Source organism: Sander vitreus, chromosome 3 (assembly GCF_031162955.1).
Source record: "Sander vitreus isolate 19-12246 chromosome 3, sanVit1, whole genome shotgun sequence".
NCBI lineage: Eukaryota > Metazoa > Chordata > Actinopteri > Perciformes > Percidae > Sander > Sander vitreus.
In genome coordinates this window covers 17,900,140-17,924,063 of record NC_135857.1, presented here as the reverse complement: position 1 = coordinate 17,924,063, position 23,924 = coordinate 17,900,140, and the positions used below count along the sequence as shown (strand labels likewise).

The following is a 23,924-nucleotide window of genomic DNA, read 5'->3' as shown; positions in this document are numbered from 1 at the left end:
GGGCGCTGTGGCTTAGTTGGTTAAAGCGCCTGTCTAGTAAACAGGAGATCCTGGGTTCAAATCCCAGCAGTGCCTTTTCTTCAGTTGTACTTCCTGATTGTGGATTAAGAAAAGGTACATGACAAGTGCTGTCCTCTCCCTCAAAAACTACAGAGAGTACTAATAATAACTACTTCTTGATATCAAACTGTGATGCTGTGTAAATGTAAATGCTTTGAAAAGAAAAATCAACAACAATTAATTATACTTGTAAGTTCAGCAGTAATTGTAACATATGTTGTGGATCATATTTTTGTATTATTTTTAGGAACATGCGGGAGCCCCATTAGGATTATATAGGATATTTTAAACCTTTTAGAATTTGATTTTTAAAAACTTTAAATATATCAAACAAATTTCACTACATCACCTGAAGCCTGAAGGTTCAGAAGTTGTTATTCAGTTAAACTTGGCTGTTTACTGCATTACGTGCGGATTAAACCCTTCAAGATAGGCCATATATACACACACACACACACACACACACACACACACACACACACACACACACACACACACACACACACACACACACACACTACCGGTCAAAGGTTTGGGGTCACTTAGAAATTTCCATTCCACTCCATTATAGACAGAATACCAGCTGAGATCAGTTGCATTGTTTTTTTAACCAGGGCAACAGTTTTCAATTACATAATTGCAAAAGGGTTCTCAATGTTTTCTCAGTTAGCCTTTTAAGATTATATCAGGTTAATAAACAGAATGTGCCTTTGGAACATTGGATGAATGGGTGCTGATAATGGGCAATGTAGATATAGCATTAAAGATCAGCCACCCACTCAGATCAGCTGGTATTCTGTCTATAATGGAGTGGAATGGAAATTTCTAAGTGACCCCAAACTTTTGACCGGTAGTGTACTTTATGTTAAGGTTGCAGACTAAAAAACAATTGCTTCATAATCGATTATTGACATGGCACTCTGGCTCAGTTGGTTAAAGCTCCTGTCTTGTAAATGGTATCAAACATATAGCAGTGCATCAGTCTTAGAACTCTCCTGAAGCCTGACCACGAGGCTCAGAAGTTGTGCATTAAGCACTTAATTGTTTTCAGTTGAACTTTTTGAACAATTTAAAGTTAACAATGAGAATGTATGCTTACCTAGAATAGGATACCTTAAAATAGGATTAAAATACAGTTTTTAGTACATCCTGTATGTGCTGCCAACTTAGGTGAGGTGCTCGCAAAAATGAGAATTTTTGATTCATTCTTCGTATGCATAAAAACTCATACGTGCTGCAAGCCACATTTGCTTTCACTTCCCATATTCTGTTTTGGTTGTTCGCAGATCTTTCAGTGTTTCTTCTTTCTTTTGGCCATTCTTCCTTCCTGTTTTCAGATTTATGAAATGCTGTGTAGTTATCATGAATCTTGTAAATTGGAGACAACAAAGGGTTTTTGCATGTAAATAAGCCCTATATCCACTCAGCACTAGACTATGTAGCAATTTTCAGTGAATATAACTTCTTATTTTTGCCACTTGCAATTCTACCTAGCAAGCAGCCCTACATTATCTAAGTAGTCTCAGTAGACATCTTTAACAGTCAGGATTTCAATCTTAGAAATCCCACTCCCAAACAAACAAAAGTGCCCAATCCCATTTCTTATTTTAACCCCTACCCCTTTCGAGTGCCCCTCACTTTTTGACTTGCTCCTCAGAACAGAGTTACAAGGGGTAGTGGTTGAAATCCTCTCCTATGAAATTGGACAACCCTTCAAGACCCTGATACGTCATCAGCTGTTGTTGATGTCTTTGGCGTAAACAGACGCAACAAGTTTGTTGCCGGAATCTCGGCAATAGTATCACAAAAGACGTCTGAGGTCTGTGGTGGCTCTCATCTTCGAAAAACAGCTCAACAAATTTCCAAACAGATGTTGTACTAGTGATTTGCCCTTAAATTCCACCTTGTACAGTATATATTATGCCTGCAGCATTTCGCTGCCTTTTTTTGAGATTGTTGCGGCCCAAAATGCCTGAATTTGCGGCAGCTTTTGTAAAAAACGGTGATAAAAGTTGCGATGTCGTTTGTATTTTTGTTGCAATGAAGTTGCGAGAGACAGTGAAAATTGCAAAAAAAGTAGGATTTTTTTTTTTCTGGTATACTTCTTTAAAAATAAAAGGAAATTTGTTTCGGGGAGAATAAAACTACTCTGGGCTGAGTTTTCCTAGTAACCTTACCAAAAAGGCTCAGGATGCTGCTAATGTTGGTATAATATGAAAATGGCTGGTGGATTTAAGACAAAATGTTATCAAATTTGAACATTTCTGTCAATGGCTTGTTGATCTTTACATTGTTAGTTCATTTCCTATCCTGGGCTGGGACACACATTCATACGGTTTGACTTATTGGACTTTAACTTATCATTGCACTTACAATAACGAGTGTAGCTGTCCTCAATTTAGGTCATCGTGTTGTCTCATCTCCGGTTTTTCCTGCATCCACTGTGTGTGTTTGTGTGTGTGCGCACGTCAGTTGCGGGGGGAACTGAGCAGCAGCCCCGCCCGCTGCAGAGAGCCGACAGGAAACAGCAGCAGCTTTCAGTGACTTTAGAGTGAAAAATTGTTATGCCGGACTTCAATGTTAAAATTAAACAGGTTGGCAGGACAGTCTGAAATGTTTTGCATGGTCTTTTGCTGTACGTTTTGTTGGTAAATGTGAGATGTTCGAGTCACACACGTCTCGTCTTCATATCAGAAACAAGGAAATGAGTTTGCCGACGTACGTGTGTTACGTCAACCCGTTCTCACTCCCGCTTGGTCAGTGGCTCTTAGAGTCACATACTGACGCAAAGTCTGGCACGTGGGACTGCTGTGATTGGTTGAAGTTGCGGGTAACTCCGGTTATTGGTCAAATTTGCGGTAAAGTTGCGGTAATTGGTCAAAATTGAGAGTCACACCGAATTCACGTTGATTGGTTGAATTCGCGTGAATTGTTGCAATCGTAACACCGCGAATTCCTGCAGGGACTGATATTAGAACATCACAATAATAAACACCGTTAACTTCAATATTAAAAAAAATATTGAACTAGTTTGGCTTGTCATTTTATGATTACTTCATTTCAACATCAAAATCAAAACACAACCACAGACCCTGGGTTCAGAGGGTTTAATTCTGCAGTAGCATGTATGGCATACAAACACAAAAATGTGTCAGTGCTGTGCTGTCACATGTAGACATATTTAGAGGCTTTCTTAACCTGTTTATTAAGCACAGAGTAGAATGCAATTAATTTGTGCCGTTAACATTTAGACAGCAGCATCACACTTTGATTTGTTGTTATGATTAATGCAAAGCATTTACCATGATATCACTGGGCCCATTACTTATTGCTGGCGATGGCTTTTCTTTGCTGGCCTGTGCAACCAGAGAGTGGACCAGATTAGCAAGGGCAGTTTGTCTGAAAATACTGTTGCAAAGCTCGTAGTACCATTTACATTGAAATTGACGGGCGTCCAACCCACCACTTGACCCGGGTCGCGATTCGCGAAGCTGAGTCAGTCAACGCGGGTTAACCCTTTCAAGCACAAAGTCAAGAGTCCCATTTACATCAGCTACTGGTTCTACATCAAGGAAAGAGGTGCCTGATCTATAGCCTAACTGCTGTAGTATATTTTAAGATTTTACTTTTTGAGACAATTAAATTGAATCTCATTGAGTTCAGATGTTTGTTGAAACAGACTTTTGATCCCTTGAAAGTGAAAATGATTTCAACTTAAAGGGCTGTATCATCAGCTATATCATCAGTATTCAGGCTTGGGGGAAGACATTTGCACAGGTGTTAGTATTTTTAAACACAGTGTGCAGGAATGACTGCTTCCTTACCATGAAATCATTTTTATCCGTCAGATAGCCACTCTGTAGTGTGCTGCGGATTTGTCAGGAGGCACAAAACTAAAATAGTATACATTTCCCAGTAAACGGCTGCGTCAGCGTACTCCTCTTACTAAGCATTAGATGAACAGTGTCTACTTAGAAACCAAGCAGTGCCTGCCACCAACAGTGTGAAAGTCAGATTTTTTATTGAATTTTGATGCTGCTCAGTTTAAGATCCCCTAACATGCACACTCACACAAATTCATACAGACATGCTGAGAAATGCTCTCAGCTGCAAAATCCTCCTGTAGCTTAATGAAAAACATTTGAATACATAATCGATCCAGCTCTTAACTACATATTAACATACAAATATACACTCTATGCAGCTGTCCACACAAAACGCTCTTATTTTGTAGCCCTAATATCTGGATTATACATACACAAGATGAGATAGAGAGAGTAAAGATGTGCAGTGAGAGAGGAAAAGTGTGTGTGTGTGTGTGTGTGTGTGTGTGTGTGTGTGTCCCTTACTACATCTTGCTTTCTCTCTATCTCTCACTATTCTCCCTCAGCACTGTCTTCTTCACCTTAGAAATAGAAGTTGCCTAGCAACGTGCCCCCCCCCCCACCCTCTATGACAATGGATCCCCTTCTAATTATAGGTGTGTGCATGTATGTGTGTGTATTTATGTCTGGGAATGTCTGAGTACATCCATCCATCCCATCCATCTTCATCCGCTTATCCGGGGTCGGGTCGCGGGGGTAGCAGCTCCAGCAGGGGACCCCAAACTTCCCTTTCCCGGGCCACATTAACCAGCTCCGACTGGGGGATCCCGAGGCGTTCCCAGGCCAGGTTAGAGATATAATCCCTCCACCTAGTCCTGGGTCTCCCCGAGGCCTCCTCCCAGCTGGACGTGCCTGGAACACTTCCCTAGGGAGGCGCCCAGGGGGCATCCTTACCAGATGCCCGAACCACCTCAACTGGCTCCTTTTGACACAAAGGAGCAGCGGCTCTACTCCGAGCTCCTCACAGATAACTGAGCTTCTCACCCTATCTCTAAGGGAGACGCCAGCTACCTTCCTGAGGAAACCCATTTCGGCCGCTTGTACCCTGGATCTTGTTCTTTCGGTCATGACCCAGCCTTCATGACCATAGGTGACTGAGTACAATGTTTTTTAAATAGATGAATGGGAAATAAATAAGCAAACTAATTATTTGCTCCCCTTACTGTTATTAAAATAGCATTTTATGATGGCATGTCTGCCTATGCGTATCGTTTCCCACTACACACTCAGGTAGTCGCCCACTGGCGAAAACTCCACTCACTCATTGGCCCCCCTCTTGGCGATACACACAGAAATCCAGCCAATCAGCTGGTCCAACAGAGAGACAGACAGAGAAAGTGAGAGGCGCAAGCTGTAAGGGACAGACAGAGAGGTAGGGAAAGAAAGAGACATGACACAACAGAGAAAAGACCAGAGGGGTGGTGTAGAAAGGACAACAGATTGAGAAAGAAAGTGAAGATGCTGTTGATTAACCTTTGTCCTTTCACTGTGTCAAACCAGCCATCCCCTCTGTGAAGGAGTCAGCCACAAATACCAGCCGCCAATCAAATGCTCCATGTTTTCTGTGTGTTAGCTATTTGTCCTGTATTCCCCTCGCACGATCAACATTGCTGAAATAGTTTTAGGCTGGGGTCACACTTCACTGTACTGCCCAAAAAGGCCAGCCTGCTGTGGCTGTCGCTCTGTCAGTGTCCCTCCACTCACTCATAGAGCACTGTTCCATGTAAATCAGCCTTCACATTATGGGTGTTTTTCAAGGTCTTGAATTCCTCTAAATAAAATGCATTTTTTGTAGGTTCAGTTTATACATTAAATCTGAAATAGTCTAACCACAGTATATCTGCAAAAGTAAAACACACTCCAAAGAGAGTTCTTCTTTTTTCCTCTCCATCGTGCCTTTTCCTTAGTCACCTCCTTCTCTACCTTCCATACATTGACACACCTTACATAAGAAAGACTCATGCACACATCCATGAAAGCCAACTTATTAATTATATATTTGTCTCTAATTCAGGCTATCCAATATGGCACCAATATTTGATCTACACTGATTTTAACAAGGTTAATAGAAGGGAAAAGAAGTCTGAGAACAGGAGAGAGATAGCGATGAGGAAAGTGACGATTGCTCTTTTATCTTTCTGTTCTCTCTCACACACATGCACATACTGTACATCACGCGCAATACATTTTTACAATGCACACACAACACAATCTCTTTTTAAACAATAGCATCATTGGTCTGTATTCTCTCTCACTCTCTCTTCCATTCACCCTCTTCTTACTTATCCCCCGTCTTTACCTTAGCTTACTCTGCAGATGCGGTGACACACACACACACACACACACACACACACACACACACACACACACACACACACACACACACACACACACACACACACACACACACACACTGAGCTGCCTGGCTGTGGCAAAATGTTAGTTAAAAGTAACAATGTCATCCTGCAAAAAAATAAAATCATCTCTCAGGCCAATGAGTAACAATTTTGTCACCTTATTTTGACCTGTAATTGTAGTGTCGCCCATGGATTTATCTGTAATTTAGAAAAGGCCAGAATGCAGCTGTGAACACCCAAATGAACTCACAGAGATCGTTTGACAATGATGAAAATAACCACAGGCCGTTACTTACTAACTGACATGCTTACAATATACAATATTCAACAATAATCAGCCTCTCTTCCTGTTCCTTTTACTTTTTCTTTGTCTATCAACCCTTCTCACACACTGGTCTCCCCAGGATATCCTGCTGTTTGGGTACTCTGTATGCCACTCTGATCACAAAAACAGGATGTATGCGTGTGTGTCTGTTTCACTGTATGTGTGTATAAAAAGAGCAGTTCCACCTAACCCAGACCACACAGGAAGAGCAAAGGAGAGAGTTGCCATAGTAACATGCTGTTCAGGTGGTTGTCAGTGACAGCATAGAAAGGAGGATGGAGGGATGAGATGAGGAGGGAGCTGGGAGAGAGGATAGAGAGAGAGAAATATAGAAAGGTAGAGGAAAGAGGAAAACAGAGAAAGGCAGTCAGAGGGGAAGCTAGTGAGAGATGCAGTGAAGGAAAATTAAAGAGCATCAGAAATGTACCACCATAGAGTCATCTAAGATGCTTTAAAATTGGGTTTTGGCTTTAAAAAAGGAAGGAAGGCCAGCAAATGGAGGTGGTCTTTACTTAAAGCTATAGTGCGTAGTTTCTGTCTCCCCCATGAGGAATTCTATGTGATGACAACAACACTGTCGGCGTGTCCACATGATACAGTGGCTTCATATCGATATCAATGGCTTGAATGTAACGCACGTTCACTTATATCAAAAAGTCATGCACTAAAGCTTTAAGTTACTCCTACGTATAAGTGATGGATTGATCCACATTTTTTAAAGTCTACAATACCCACATGCCCATATTTACAATGGAATACAGGTAGTTATTGGTCGCTGTTGCCCATAGTGAAACTGGAAAGCTCCAGCTATATATATATATATATATATATATATATATATGAGTTCACAATGCACAGCTTACAATGACGATAACTCTTTCATTGCACATATGGGCATCTGAGCCATGTTTAAAGATATGTGTGACATGTGACAATGTGACATTCATTTTTTAACTTTAATTAACAGTCAACTGGCTGAAGAGCATGCTCATAGTGTCCACTAGGGGCCACTATTAGGGCTAATCCCAGATGTCCAACTGGACCAAATTTAAGATACAGTATCTGGTGTCACTGTATTGTTGATAAATTGATTGGGCGCAGCGTGGTGTGGAAGTCAAGCTGTCAAATCAGTCCTCCTGTCAGCCAGCCAGCCAGCCAGCTCACAGTCAGTGGCTGTCTCCGCTTTCAGTCACTGTCCTTATGTAACCCCCCCCAGAAACACACACACCTACAAGACACACACACACACACACACACACACACACACAAATGATCCCTGTTTATACACCAGGAAGGCAATTAAATCCAAGGTACTTCTATTGCAGTTTTAATGTTGTGTGCCTCTCCAGCCACCCTTCACACACTCTCTCCAGCCCATCTTTTTTTCTAAAAAACACACTCACTTCTCACGTCTTCCATCAAAACCATCCAAACCCTGCATGAATTGGACAGGGCAGTTTCTATTCCATGACTTTTCTTTGTGTGTGTGTGTGTGTGTGTGTGTGGATCTACTTCATCTGGTATTTTTATGGCACAGACTAAAGATTACATTAATGAGACTAGCATTGGCTAACCACACAGTTAGTTAAAAATAGGTTACCTCTTCTTCATGTAAGATACATTCATCTTTATGGCAGCTCTGGCAGAGTATGACTCTAAGTAGTACTGACGTCTACACTCAATTTAGTCTACTACAAAATATTTACTCCACTGGCTGCCAATTTACTCAGACAGGAACACTGCTGAGGTAATGGGGAGTTGTTCTTACAGTGGGCGCTGACTCTTTTCTAGAAAACACTTGGCTCTTCCCTTCCTTTAGAGGATTTAGCTAGTGGGTGCCAGGGGTCACTGGGCCACTGTCTCCCCCAGGACACAAGCTTGTATGTCAGCTGGAGGGAACCGAATATCAGGTCCAGGGAACAAGAGAACTAAGAACTAGTAGAGGTTTTGATGGCCTCATTCACCATCTGTGAAAGGTAAAAAGGGCAAGATGAGAGAGAGATAGAAGGTGATTAAATGAAATGAGAGAGAGAGAGAGAGAGAGAGAGAGAGAGAGAGAGAGAGAGAGAGAGAGAGAGAGACACATGCAGATTTATATGGAAGAGGGATGCAATAGATAGGATTTGCTCTCCCACCCACCCCTACACACACAAACTCATCGCACTGCAGTGCCTGCGAGTTGTCGCTACTGACACAGTGACCCAGTCCAGAAGATGTAGGTTACCCTTTCTTGCAGCACTCTGGGTTTCTGCTCATTCTCACAGGAGCTGACTGGGGAGTCACTGTTGCTGACGCAGAGCTGATCCATTTTTATAGTGGTAGTGTTTACTGAGCAAAAGACAAGATTTTGGCTGTGTGCTTGAAACAGAAATATAATGATTGTTCAAAAGAAAACGGCACTTGAGGCGACCAAGCTTGGCCATAGTAAAGCCGCTCACACTCTAATATATATATATCTAATATAATATTGGTTAGATTTACAGTATGGATTAAATGGATACATTAAACACAGACTCCTTTTTCAACCGGGTCATAGTATCACTGCAATAATGCACCTCAAGGTACACTGAGAGAAAATATTTGACTCAATAGAGCTTCATACTGTCTTGTTCTTGTCTCCACCATGTCCCTTATTTTCTAACATACATTCTTACATGTTTCAAACACACTGTAATTTCGACAAAGTACAAACTAGTCAGAAAGCAGGAGGAACTTTGCCTTTAATTTTACTCACTTTACATTTGTGCTTTCAGGCTCTGCAGAAGTTAGCGAGCCAATACCTTAAGAGAGACTGGCCTGGAATCAACCCTGATGACCAGAGAACAGACTACAGGTAGGTGTGTGTGTGTGTGTGTGTGTGTGTGTGTGTGTGTGTGTGTGTGTGTGTGTGTGTGTGTGTGTGTGTGTGTGTGTGTGTGTGCTGAAGGCAGCCCAGAGACTCTGCCTGTCGGAACCATAGCAACCGATTACGGATTCCGGAGGCTTCTTACAACTTGTTTTAATCAGAAGACACATTAAACACACACAAACAAGTCAACAATATGTCAAGTTTATCTTGATTTCTTCTACATGCATTTTAATATTTTTAACAAACTGTATTTTAATCTAACTTGGCTGGATGGGCCAGTGAGTAATGTGAGTGGGCCAGTGCCACCCAGGCCCATTACTGGCTACGCTCCTGGGTCCAACTTATTATTAAAACAAGAAATAAAGGTATTAACTCTGCAGTTTTACTGGTATTAGTTTTATGTTTGTTGGTTCTAGCAACTACTGCAACATTTCTACACAAATCTTTTCCCCTTCCAGGTTCATGCACATACAGTTTCTCAGACTAACATACAGTGGTGTAGGGGGAATAAAAAAAATGTGCCACTCTGTATGAGAACTTTATGATTTTCCAAGTTATTGCTCTTTGAAGTGTAAGTTGTAGAACTGTAACCATCCAGCATTGTTGTGCTTTTTCTCTCCAACTAGGAATGTGTATGCAGTGTGGAGGGCCTACTTAGAAGGAACAGTGCAGGTGAGCCAGTCCAGGCTCAATGTGTGTGACAACTACAAAAATCAAGTATCAGAGCCTGCTAAGACTGTTCGACTCTATAAGGAGCAGCAACTCAAAAAGGTGAGCGAATGTATGGAAAGTGGGAGTTAGTCATAGTTTTCATAGCAATCCTTGTTCTCTATCCCTCTCTACATCTTTCAATGGACTCACACTGAGTTATTGTGACTCATGTTGGTCTGATCTTTCTCTAACAACTTGCCTGTTTTCCTTTTTCTCATCACAGACCATAGATCAGTTGAGTGGCATTCAAGCAGAGCTGCAGGAGTCGGTGAAGGAGTTGGCCAAAGCCAAGAAAAAATACTTCGACTGTGAACAGGTTGCCCATGCTGTGCGAGAGAAGGCTGACATAGAGGCCAAGTAAGCTCACCACGTTGCTGTGCATGTGCGACTTAACAGATGGTCTCCATTGTCAGAAAGACTATGTCCGTGTGTGCGTGTGTGAGAGACAGAGGGCCTGCTCTGACCTGGTTTTAAAATCCGATCTGAGTGATCCGATCACAAGTGGACAGCTCTAGGTGCGTGTGTTTTCATTTATCTGTAGAATGTGTCCCCAAATGCGTCCTCAGTGACCACTTATGATCGGATCAGATCTTACTTCCCTGCTCTATATGCAAATAAACACATACATCATTGCCGTTTGCATGTAGGCTGGTTGTGTGTTTATAATGTCAGTTGTTACTTTCACATAAATCAAGTGAAAAATGAAAAAGCACTGCGCACAGTCTGTCTGTGTGCCGACCATAGACTGTAGGGTGGCAGGACCTGTGCTGGTGAGAATAAAAAAAAAAAAAAAAAAAAAGTCTTAGTGTGTTCAGCTCTCAGTACGTTTGTAGCATCTAACGGAATCTCTGTGGTTTGAAGTTTACTTTATATTATAACTGCTTTATTTTACGTTTCATGTTAGGCATGTTCAGCTTATAGGAGTGCTTATAGAAGCCCCAACATTTCCTGATTTTGCTGCTTCATAATGAAAGCATTCAAATACCAAAACAATGGAGGACTTTTATTGTGAATAACTTATAGGAAATGAAACCATCTCACAGCCGCTGCGTTGACAACACATTTCACCGCCAACTCCAGACAGCGCTGTGTAGCTCCGGTAATGCGAGACTAATAAATAACACAAGGAGATGACATAAGAGCAGGAAGTTTTGTAGTAGCCTAATGTCCTACATTGGTGAATTCGGGGACGTTTTGTGAACTAAAAATAATGATATTTTAGTTTAGTTTAGCGCTGCAGAGAGCTCGAGACAGCGGGGGATATAGGAGCAGGCAGCATGCAGGAACAAAAACACAGATGCACTAACTAGAATAGAATAAAAACAGAATACAAACAAAACACACGATTCCCTCAGTGGTTTCTGTGACATGAGAAATACTTTGAATGAGTAGGCTAGCCTATGTATTTCAGCTCACAGTTGAGTAGGCGGTCCTTAATGTGGACACAGGACACATTCCCGTTCTCACTGCTATTAGAATGTGGACACGTGGCTCAAACCACCTCCAAATGCATTTTTTGCGATCTGATTTCAATGTGTCGTCAATGAGTCATGAGAGTGGTTTTTACCTGTACTTAGAGCTGTCCACTTGTGATCTGATCACTCAAGACGGACGTTAAGGCCAGGTGAAAACAGGGTCAGAGAGAGAAAGAGATATAGAGAGGGAAACATCACCATGAAGGCTGAAAGAAGCAATCAATTACAAATCTGTAGTGAGTCAGACAAAGAAAATATAGATGAAAAGGGACCAAAACACCATAAAAGCATAAGTACAGAACAGAAGATTGACAACATTGGTGGGTGCTGTTTTTTTTGTGTGAATCCAAGCAATAAACTAAAACCCTAGTAGATTTACATACAGATACACATTTGCCTGTCTTTTCTTTCCTTTGAAGGACAGATAGAAGCTCTATCTGGTATAAAATGTCTTCTGTGCAGCTTTCTAGGTAGATTGAAATATATTGTTATTTGTTTTTCTTTATAAAATGTTTATTCGTCATTCTCACTCAATAGCTCCCTGAGTAGTAGAAAACTTATTTTGAAGCTTTGTGCCACAATAAGTACCAAAGTTTGATCCAGTGCTGATGAGTTTTCCTCTCAGCCCTAGGTATGGTGACATTTTCACTTCACTGAATTCTTGGCTCCGGTTAGCGCCCCACATCGATTAGCCAGTCAACTCTTTTCTGTTCTCTAATGGCGCTTTTCCATTACGTGGTACCTGCTCGACTCGCCTCGACTCTTTTCGCTTCGCCTTTTTTGGTTTTCCATTATGAAAAAAGTCCCTGGTACCTGCTAACAGGTACTTTTTTTTTAGTACCACCTCAGTCGAGGTTCCAAGCGAGCTGAGGCGATACCAAAAGGTGACGTGAAAGAGACAGAGGGGGATGTCCTGAACAAACCCGCCATTTTTAAATAGTTCAGCCAGCTGTTTTTTTTTGCTGCCTCCAGCTTCATTTGAAACAAAATATGTCTTCTGGCTGTGGCAACAACAACACACCTTCCACGTTCTGTGTGTGTGTGTGTCGCGTTAGGTCACGGCAGTTTACTGCGGCGCCGCTATGACGACCAGCCACACTGAGGCAGTACTAAAATCTGCAATGGAAAACGGACGCACAGTGAGGCGAGTAGAGTCGAGGCGAGTCGAGCAGGTACCATGTAATGGAAAAACGCCATATCACTCAGTAGAAAGACACAGCCGCAGAAATTACTGCATTGCTGCTGTGCCTCTATGTGAGTGTACGTGTGTGTATTTCAGTAGAGATAAATGGCGAGACATTAGTCATTCTCAGGCACAAGGAACACACAGGAAGAAGTTGGTGGGAATGTAGAGACACAAAACACACGTCATACTTTCAACACCACTTGGCTGCATAAAGCAGTGCAACAGAAGTAGAAACCCACCACATACTCGCACATACTGGCAAGCGACAGACATCATCACATACTCTTAAAGCATTTTGCATCTGTATGTGTGAGAGTTAATTCAATACACACAGCCTCTTTTCATGCACATAAGCACAGTAGAACAAAAAGCAGACCACACAGGCTCACTCTCATTTTATGAGACAGGTCATCTTTCTGATGTCACCATTAATATAAATCATGATGACCGGATCAGCCTGAGATTTATTGCTGTCAAGCTCCAGACTGTTCAGGGTCAATATATGATGCCTGCTCTGAATCAGAGGTCAGAGATCAGAGTTATGATTTTGTAGAAGTGCCTTGATCTTTTTTTTTAAAATTAAATCTATGATTGTGCATAGATACCTTCATATTAATTTGAATTAGAGCCAAGATTAACTTCTTTGCTTGCTCTGTTTTCTTATTTCAGGTCTAAACTGGGTCTTTTTCAGTCAAGAATTAGTTTACAGAAAGCAAGTGTAAAGGTAAGAGGGCTCACTCACAAAGACGCACACACAACACTGTCACTCCCTCTTAAGGCAGAGCTTTCAAGCTGACTCTTTTAAACCATGATACAAAAACAAAAATGGTTGTTTCACTTTGCTTCCATAATGAGCCCAGAACCTAAAAAGAGACGCATGCACTCCGCTTAAAGCTTTAAGCTCTGTTACTATAATGCAGTATTGCAATATCGTCTGTTTCTCTCTCATTTCAGTTGAAAGCTAAGAGAAGTGACTGCAACTCCAAGGCGACACACGCCAGGAACGACTACTTGCTAACGCTAGCTGCTGCCAACGCTCACCATGACCGCTACTACCATACAGATCTACCACACTGCATACAGGTATTTACACATATAATAATATAATAACAAATATAAAGAATTGGAAGATGTTAGTGGTGTGAGAGAGAATCCACATCCCTACCATGCATGTGGACATTTTAATAAAACTGTACATTTCTAGGCAGCTGAAATTGTAGTTTGCAATGCTATAATGACATTTTCATTTACTACACCAAGTACTGACTTTACATTCTTAGCGCTGTTAATACCCAGAGGGATTTTCCAGGAGCAGGGAGACATATTTTCTGGTTCCCAAATTCAAAGGGGAAAGCTACTTTGAATCAAAGCACAATTTGGGATGAAATGTCCTTTTATAAGCGCACAAAGTCAGACTCCCTTTCAGTGTCACCAAAGTAGTTGGAGGGTGAAAAAATCATACATGAGATAGTGATGATTTCACAGTTTCAAGTCTTCAAAGGAGTCATAGAGTTCTCTGCATTTGTGATTTGAAAGGTGCTTATGTAAAGAAACATCCAGCAAAATGAGCCACCCCGATGTTTGGTCTTACCAATGATTTGTAGGCATGAAATTTTATTTTCCACAATGTTGAATACGCTTTGATGTAGTTTGTCATTTTTTTCTTGGGATTATTTTTGGGCATTTAGGCCTTTATTTCCACTGGACAGATGAAGACATGAAAGGGGAGAGAGGGGGAATGACATGCAGCAAAGGGCCGCAGGTCGGAGTCGAACCCGCGGCCGCTGCATCGAGGAGTCAACTTCTATATGTGTGTGCCTGCTCCACCAACTGAGCTAACCCGGCCACTAGTTTGTCATTTTTTAAACCTGTTTTGTAGATAGAATACGAAAAGGTCATCGAAGGAGGGATGCAAATAAGTTTGCTGCATCAGTGATGTTTTCTTCTTTCGTGTGCAGTGAATGGCATATTCTTTTGGCCTCATTATCACATCTGACACTTTCATATGACACGCATCCCTGTGAACCTGAATACGTGTTTTGTATTTTTCTGTTATTACGGTTGTGGCATGTAGGTTTCATGATATTTTTAATGTACTCAATTGTTTCTAAGTTATGACGTCACCGCTGTTGGTAAAGCAAGTTCTGCAACTTAAAGTGATAAAATGTGACACAGACGCCAATTTGCTGTCACCCCTCCTATTTATTTCATCAGTGGTAGCAAGCTGCTGTTTGTGTGTAATAAACATGGTACTGCATGACCTTTCTGGCACATGCACAGAATCAAAACACAGGAAGAAGTTAGACTAAATTATCGACATACCATTGTGGTGGCAGTTTAGCTGGTTGACTTTACACCTGTGTTGCTGCTTTTAATTTTCCTCTCAGTCTAAACCATGAAGTAAGCTGCATACATTCAGAACGAATATGCTATTCATTTATAATTAAAGTAAAGCATATTGATGTTTCTATCTGCTTCTATCTCCTCTATTTTTTGCTTTGTGTTCCTTTATTTGCTTTTTACATTTTGTGTAAATCCTATCTTCAGATGCTTATCCCTGTCTCCTTTTTCTCCATCACTCTCACATACTCTGCCTTAGGCGTGCATGAGCATCTATACTATCAGGCCATTCTGAATAATAGATCCGTAGCTCCTCGCGACAGAAGGACAGGACTGCGGGGAAATATGCACATGCACAAATGCATGCACTCAAACACACAAAGAGAATAAGGGACATTGCTTGAGGGATGCAATCTGCTCATTGTCTCTCCCTCCTCTGCAGTTTTTCTGTTTATTGGAGTGTTTACAGGTCTTCACCTGAAAGTCAGTGATAACAACATTCCTAACAGGCGGACCAAAATTTGCATTACAAGAAAGTACAAGTTCTTTTCACAGTTTTTGCTCCACAGAAATATGTTAGGACACACAGCCCAGAAAGCAGCATCAATGGCAGACGTAAGAATAGCAGTCATATAATATGGGTAACCAAAACAGCACAATACTGTACAACTCAGAAACCATTCTAGTAAGTGTAGCATCACTGTAAAACCCACATACTATGTTACTACTCCATACTACTAGACTGGGTAAACCCAGCCCGATCTGCCGGCAATTTGATTTCGCCCTGCAGCTCAGGCTGGAAACCTATACGTTTATCTATCCTGTTTCCGTTACAAATCTGCGGGAACCAATCACAAACTGGCTTATCCACCTGGCGCGCTATTGGCGGGTTTCACACGATGACGATAGAGAAGCGACCAAGCAGCTTTTTGTTTACATTCAACATGACGGCCACCAAAGCGCAGCAACCCGTTGATGCCGCTGTCGCTGCTACGTCACCCGGATCTGATTGGTCAAAGGACTATCCAATTGCATACAAAGTCATTTGAACTATGCCCGTTGATCACGCCTCTTGTGCAGAGAAAATACAGAGCAGACTCCCCAGACTAATGTTCAATATTAAAAGATTGAGCTTGGTCTGGTGATAGCCAGACTACCATACTACTCCATTCATCATGGTCTCCATTTCCAACAGCACTTATGTCCAACCTTTAAAATTCATTGTGCTCTTAGTGCATTGCATTGCTGTGAACATTATTCATTGGATACAGCATACAATGTAAGGACATTTTGGAATAGGGAAATATACTTCTAAAGTTTAATATTCTGACATGTTACAGATTGGTAACTTTACGGGAGTGAAATACCTTTTTTGTCTTTAATATCAAACCATATAGAAGAAGATAATGAACTGAATGTGATAGATATGATATTTCTAGATATGAGGGTTGAGGAGTCTTGTAATTAAAAGCATTGTTTACCTTGTTTAGATCTGCACTTCTGTAGTGCTTCAAGTACTGACTGTGGCTCCAGGAATAACATATATCTTACACTGAGCTCTGCTGTCCTTGTCAATGCGACAGTTGTAGTTAAAGGGCAGTGGAGGAACAGACTGCTCCACATCTCCCTCTGCTGTTGGCAGTCGATGCTCTAACTGTCAATCTTTAAAGTCCCCTGCTAGACACACACTAACACTTACACATCTGCTGGTCCACTGTGCTGTACTTATTGTTCAGGCTGATGCAGTCATTCAACCCCCAAACATACACTGACCACGGTATGGGGACGGGGCTTTTTCTGGAAGCTGACTCACTCCATTTCAACACTACCGTAAATGGATAAAAAAAAAAGCAGGGGAGGAAGAGAAGAAAGGGGGAGGAGGAAATGATCAGAGTGATGAGGGAACATTTAGAAAGAAGTCAGCCAACAACCCACCCTTAATGACATCATTTCCTAGTAAATTTCCCATTGTTTTATAAGTCTGTGTTGTGTGTGCAAATGCTACTTTTGTTGGTGTTATGTGCATATTAGAAAAAAAATGTTTTTGTAAGTTTACTGTATGTGGTGAGAGAGTGTGTGTGTGTGTGTGTGTGTGTGTGCGATGTCTGTGTTTTGTTGAATTGGAATCTGAACCCCTTCACCTTCCCCTGCAGCTGCGAGAACGCTATCCAAAGAACACTTCACACGCACGCACACACACACACACACACACACACACACACACACACACACACACACACACACACACACACACACCCAATACACTCATGTCTGTTTCAAATGTTCACTCTTCCCCTCTTACCTCCTCTTCCTCTCCATTAGCCTCTCTCTCTCTTTCCTTTCTGTCTGATCTGTCTGTTTGGCAGCGTGGCCTACAGCTTGGCAGCACTACCCCAGCTCCCCATAGAAAGGCTGTTCATTTGGACAGTATACTCCATTTAAAATGTCTTAATATCGATGCATCAGAATCCACCTCTAATGATGAGCTGTCTAATGAAAACACCTGCTCAGTTACTTTTCTTCCTGTCATTGTTTGTCTCACTCTCTTAAATTCATAAAAAAATCTGTGTTCTGCAGCATAAGGCAACATAATAGATGCCACATGTAGACTAGAGAATGATTACGGGGCAATATGTCCTGCCCTAACTGGTGCATCAAACTAACAGGAAAGTGAGGGAGCTGTCAATCAATCACCGTCTGTACACGCCCACATAGTCTTGAGAAGAGGTCTAATTAGGCAACACAAGTTTAAACGCCCGTGTGGTTTGACTACAGTTCCTCAATTACATTTGTATCATATTGTGACATGAGGGCAGTCTACTATTGTGGCACTCACAGTTTAAGTTTTTTATGATTGCTGACAGTGTATAGATTGGGTAATTTGCTAAATGGTACATGAATACTACAAAGCTTTTTGTTTTCATTAAAACTCACTTGCTAAATGTATTTATGTAAACATACATTTGAATAAGGATTCACTCATCCAATGCCTTTAGGAGAAACACGGTTGAAGGTTTTACTCCATATCCTTTTCTAATGTTCAGAACTTGCCTACAACAAAAGTACAAACAAACTAGTGCAACTTCCATGAAGGTTAAGTATTCCTCCAGGCTCAAAAACAAGACAGTTACTGCCAGGCTCCCAGATACAAAACAGTTGGATTGGATCGATAAATGATGACGAGTAATAAGGCACTAATGTGCACGGAGGTGTGACAGTAAACATTCAGTGACCCATCACATGTCTCCTCCTGATTCTCTAGTACTCTCTACTTTATTATTAAGGATTATGGACTTACATTGAATGAATCCATTCTTCACTGTGTTCTCTCTCTCTCTCTCTCTCTCTCTCTCTCTCTCTCTCTCTCTCTCTCTCTCTCTCTCTCTCTCTGTCCTCTAGGCCTTGGATGGCAGGATCTATGAGCATGTGAAAGACTACCTGGTAGAGCTGAGTCATACCGAGCTAGAGGCCTCCCAAGCCACACACAACACCTTCCAGTTCCTGTTGGACAAATCCACCAGGGTGAGTCAGATGTGTTGAGAGACACAGCTCTCCTGTACTCATTTGTAAGTTAGTACTTGTAGAAATACAGTGTTTTTTTGGTCTCAAAACAGATACTATGGAGAATATCCATCCATCTTCTTGACATATTGTATTTCTTTGGTGAAATGAATGGGACACCTTGACTGAGTCACTACACAATAAAAACAAATGCCTTGAATTTTTGTAATGTGTTTTGTGTTCTCGTTTCTTCTGTTTGTCTAGTCCAAATTAAACTGAAACAATTCTCAAAGGGAGAATGATGGATTTATAACTTAAACACCACTCTGCGATTTGTTTTCATCAATACAGCAGCCTAGCTGGTGCACAATGGTTAAAAGTACTTGACTCCTAGCCCAACTCACAAGCTCTTTGGCCTGGCATGGATGCCATTTAAAGTGAAAGGCAAAATATAAAACCCAAAATCTACGTATAAATATGAAATACTCACCCGCTGCAGGCTTGAAAGGCAGCTGTAAAAAGTTTCAGGTTACAATGGATTCAAAATTGACAAGTTTTCACAGCAAGAAACTATTCACTCTCTCCCTTTGTCTTTCTCTCAGATAATACAAGAGTACAACCAGCAGTTGTTCATGCAGGAGAACCCAGTGTTTCACAAAGCACATGACTTTCAGTTCCAGCCCAGCGAATGTGACATGGTGAGACACACATAGCTGTGCAAACATCCACGGTATTCATATCCATACACATGCAGCTATGTGCTGTTGTGCTTAGGCTGGCCACACACTGAGTGCGTGGCGTGAGCGTGTCAGCTGCGTGGTGTGTCTGTTTTTATTTTGGCTCCCATGTTAACAGGTTAGAGCGTGCACACTGCCTGCGTGACACGCACGTCTCAGGCGCAGCTTGAGACGCGCCGAAAACGCGTGCATACTAGAAATAGGACCGACGCCTATTTTTCACGCGACACGCATGCGTGTTGGAAGCATTTCCAGGCAAACTAGAATACAAAAAGATGTTTATATGTCATTTTGACACAAATTCATATTAATAAATGACATTTTGATGTTTGAAAGTCTCTAGATTTTGACATAAATGCAGATATAAATGTAATTTAAAAAAAATACTAATAAATAATTATTGATTTTTAAATATTGCACCTGTCAATACAGAACGAAATATTCTGTAGCCTATTTTGCCATCAATACTGCCGACTTTGCTGTAATCAAATCAGTATATATTTATGTTTAACATAAATGTGTACAGACAAGGCTAGCAGCAGCAGCGCCGCATCAGACATGTTTCTGGTGTGTAAAGACAGAAAAATCCACGCAGCCGCCACAAAGCTGACACGCAATAGAAACGCAACAGAAACGCCACACTGTGGCGTGGCGTGAGCGTGGCGTTTCCGTTGCGTGGATTTTTCTTTACACACCAGAAACGTGTCTGACGCGGCGCTGCTGCTAGCCTTGTCTGTACACATTTATGAAAAATAGGCGTCGGTTCTATTTCTAGCATGCACACGTTTTCGGCGCGGCTCGAGGCGCACCTGAGAAGTGCGTGTCACGCAGGCAGTGTGTAAGCGCTAACCTGTTAACATAGGAGCTGAAATATATAAACGGACACGCCACGCAGCTGACACGCTCGCGCGACACATCCAGTGTGTAACCGGCCTTAGAATAGTTGTTGAACTTGCATTGTTCATATATAAACCTGTTAACACGGCAGGTATCTCTCCCCTCCTTTCTCAAACACACACACACACACACACACACACACACACACACACACACACACACACACACACACACACACACACACAGAGAGAGAGATGGTTATCAGCCTCTCAGTTGAATTCATGTACATTTATTCTTATGCTTTTAGAGAATCCCATTAATACAACTGGGTCTGAGAGCTGGAAATCAGAGGGAGCCAAAGCTCTGATCGTTCTTATTCTCTTGAGAGATCTTTGGCGGTTTTGTTTCCAGCCTTGGATTTTTATATTTTAACTATTCAGGATGGAGTTGTCCAGTTAACTAGTGTCTGGTGACAGCACGATAGAAGCATGAATCTACTCTGTGTTCTAATATTAATCGTTTTAACGCCAAATGTTTTGTGTCTACTGGGAGCTTTTCTTTGTAGTCCTAGCTTCTTTTCATCATTTACATAAGTCACATAACTCATTTTTTTTAATTGAAGTGGTTGCTGAATGTTAAAAATATTTCAAATAGTTATAAATCGATCTCAAGTCTGTGTGATCAAAATGCAGCGTGGGAATCATGCTGTCTCACCCCTCTGGGGACTTGTTAAATATTGCTGGCTCAAAAAGAGATGTCTCCCAGTGGACATTGGTCCTAATTCCACAATAGCTATCCTTTTCTCTTGTGTATGAGTCATTTTGTGCTCTCTTGTTTCTCAGCTTCTTTCCCTCTTCCACTTTCTCTCTCACTGTGTTCAGACAAATTTTCCTTCTCTGATCTTTTCCTTCATTACATAACTGGTAACATTTCTCTCAATGACAATGTGCTATTCCTTCCCTGTGTCTTCCTAATCCTGATCAACATTTGCTAACATTTTTCCCTAACCTTCTTTCCATTAACCCCTCCCTGTATTTGTGTGTCTGCGTGCTTGCACTGCTGCTCTTGGGTGTGTGGCTGCGTGGACACTTGCCTGTGTGTGTGTGTGTATATGTGTGTGTGCCAGACTCTGAGCTCGGTGCAGCAGTTGGTGGACATTGAGCCTTCGCCCGTCAGTGCCATGAGAATGACCCTGGCACAGGTAGTCTTAACTGTTGTTAGCATTCTTCATCTTCATTCACGACACAAAACATGGATCGCCTACTCAATGTCTATCTATTTATCTGTCTGACCTGGTGACATTGACTTGAACGCTCATGTATTGCTTTACAATGCCTTGGCAAATCTTTTACATAATAATCCAGTTCAACTCTAACCTCTGGTACTATGATTGACATTTTGCATGACGCTGGTAAATTATGAAGCTCTATGTATGTATGATTGCTGAGCAAGTACCTCTCTAACTAATGACTGCTGTTTGTCGACAGGCAAACTTATTTGCATTTAGTACACTTAATGATCACTCTGGCATATCAAACACTTTGTAAATAAATCTAATTTATATGAATAAATTACATATAATGTTGAAAACTGATGAAAATTGGGTTATGCATACTCTAACTCGATAAGGGGCTATCTGCCTGTGATCATGGCACTATGGTTACTATGCATAACCATTTCCCTCAAAAGATGCCCTAGACTGCTTGAGTATAAAGTGCTAAGGTGGACTCTGCTTTCTTTCATGACTTAACCTTGATTGACTGCAGAAGACAGTAGGGCAACTAGAATAACCTTTACAATCTTATCCTTTGTGGCAAGCAGTGTGGGCCCATCCCTCTTCCCAAACAGAAAGTAGTGTACAGTAGTCATAGCAACTTGTCTAGTCAGTATCAACACACAGTCTTTTTACACGAGACTATGAGCATGTGCATGTTACATATTTAGGGGTAGATGTCCCTCCCTTATGTAATTACTGTAAAAGTTATAACAAGGACAGGTTATCTTAATCCCTATGTCCGTTTGTCATAGTACAATCACCATGCCTGTTGCATGCTGCAGCATAACCAGACAGGCATGGCTACAATTACACCTCTGACATCATGCCCATTGCTCGTGTAATAAATTCAATTCAATTTTATTTATAGTATCAAATCATAACAAGAGTTATCTCGAGACACTTTACAGATAGAGTAGGTCTAGACCACACTCTATAATTTACAAAGCCCCAACAATTACAGTAATTCCCTCAAGAGCAAGCATTAGCGGTAGCTATTGCGACAGTGGCAAGGAAAAACTCCCTTTTAGGAAGAAACCTCGGCAGACCCAGACTCTTAGTAGGCGGTGTCTGACGGTGCCGGTTGGGGGTGTGATGAACAGTGGCAGTAATAGTCATAATAACGATAATGGAACAGTGACTACAATGGTAGTCATAGTAGTTCATGTCATAGTAGGGCACAGCAGGGCGTTACGGGGTGTAGTGTGGCACAACAGAGCATGGGTGGACGCAGCTGGACACTGCAGGGAATTGCAGAGCGTAGCAGGGTGTAGCAGGTCCATAGAGACAGCTGCACCCAAGACCCAGGTCTTGGTGCCACCCTAATCCAAGGCGATATTCTGGGTGAAGAAGAAACATAAGGACGCCGGGAAGTAAACTCCCCAGAGCTAGGTTAGTAACAAGCATTTCTGGGAGAAGGATGCACACAAAGGGAAACAAATGAAAAGAGAGATGAGAGAGCAGCTCATTGTGTCATAGGAAGGAAGGAACTTCCCCAGCAGTCTAGAATTATAGTAGCATAACTAAGAGAGGCAGGCTTAAATAAGAATAAAACTGACAAATATGTGTGATGCTCTGAATTACTGGTTGTGGATCAGACCAGACATGTTTCTTATTTGATACCTAATGATCACATACTCTTATTATTATGACTCTTCCAACCTATCCCACCCTATCTACCCACCATTACCCTAGTTGGGCCATTTGTGTACTTTATTAGACAAATAGTCAGTTAGTTAGTTTGTTAAGCTTTATTTATTCAGGAAACCTCACAAGACCACAACAAGAAAATGAATTTGCTCAAAACAACAATCACACACACACACACACACACACACACACACACACACACACACACACACACACACACACACACACACACACACACACATACACACACACACACTGCCATACTGAGGAATATGTGTTTCTAACATGTAGCTGTGTTGAAGTTCATAACAGTAATAGGTGCGTAGAACTGGAAACCGGTCTTCCCCAATTTACAGTTTGTATGAGAAACTTATAAAGCCAATGTTTCCTATGATCTGGTTCCAAAATAAGCCATTGCTATTAGATGGAGGAGTTTTCTACACCCCTGCTGCCCAAATTCTTGACTGTTTGTAAACAGTAAACCTGTTTATTAGAGAGTAAAATGAAGCTAATTATTTTATTCATTATCTTTGTTTACTATAAGTTTTCTTACACCCAGCATGGTCTAGTTGCTCCATAATGAAACAAGGGAGCCGTACTTGCTGGATTACTGAATACCAGTTATGACAGCGGCTCCGCAGTACTACAATGCTTTGATACTGTCATCTGTTGGTGAGCAATGCAGTCCCAACACATGACTTAACACAACAGATACCGTAACCTTGTTGCTGTTGCATCAT

General features: G+C 41.5%; 2 protein-coding genes and 1 non-coding gene across 6 annotated transcripts in view; 2 read left to right on the top strand and 1 right to left on the bottom strand.

The window, feature by feature from the left end:
• The window catches only part of p2ry2.1 (purinergic receptor P2Y2, tandem duplicate 1), a 46,269-nt gene extending 26,966 nt beyond the window's left edge, over positions 1-19,303 (bottom strand). The window contains exon 1 of one of the 2 annotated variants that reach the window (XM_078246327.1): positions 19,178-19,303. The gene's annotated coding sequence lies outside the window, so the exon portion shown is untranslated. Of the gene's footprint in view, positions 1-1,159; positions 1,244-19,177 lie in introns of those variants that run through there. The other variant, XM_078246329.1, reaches the window with a different exon arrangement.
• fchsd2 (FCH and double SH3 domains 2) overlaps positions 1-23,924 on the top strand; it is a 65,777-nt gene that overhangs the window by 21,173 nt on the left and 20,680 nt on the right. For all 3 annotated transcript variants that reach the window (XM_078246318.1, XM_078246320.1, XM_078246321.1), the window contains exons 4-10: positions 9,380-9,459; positions 10,101-10,245; positions 10,409-10,542; positions 13,516-13,570; positions 13,801-13,929; positions 18,586-18,708; positions 19,290-19,385. In XM_078246318.1, the coding sequence (XP_078102444.1) occupies positions 9,380-9,459; positions 10,101-10,245; positions 10,409-10,542; positions 13,516-13,570; positions 13,801-13,929; positions 18,586-18,708; positions 19,290-19,385 (762 nt within the window). The remainder of the gene's footprint in view (positions 1-9,379; positions 9,460-10,100; positions 10,246-10,408; positions 10,543-13,515; positions 13,571-13,800; positions 13,930-18,585; positions 18,709-19,289; positions 19,386-23,924) is intronic.
• On the top strand, positions 2-75 carry trnat-agu (transfer RNA threonine (anticodon AGU)). The gene has a single exon. It is a non-coding gene; the product is annotated as a tRNA-Thr (tRNA).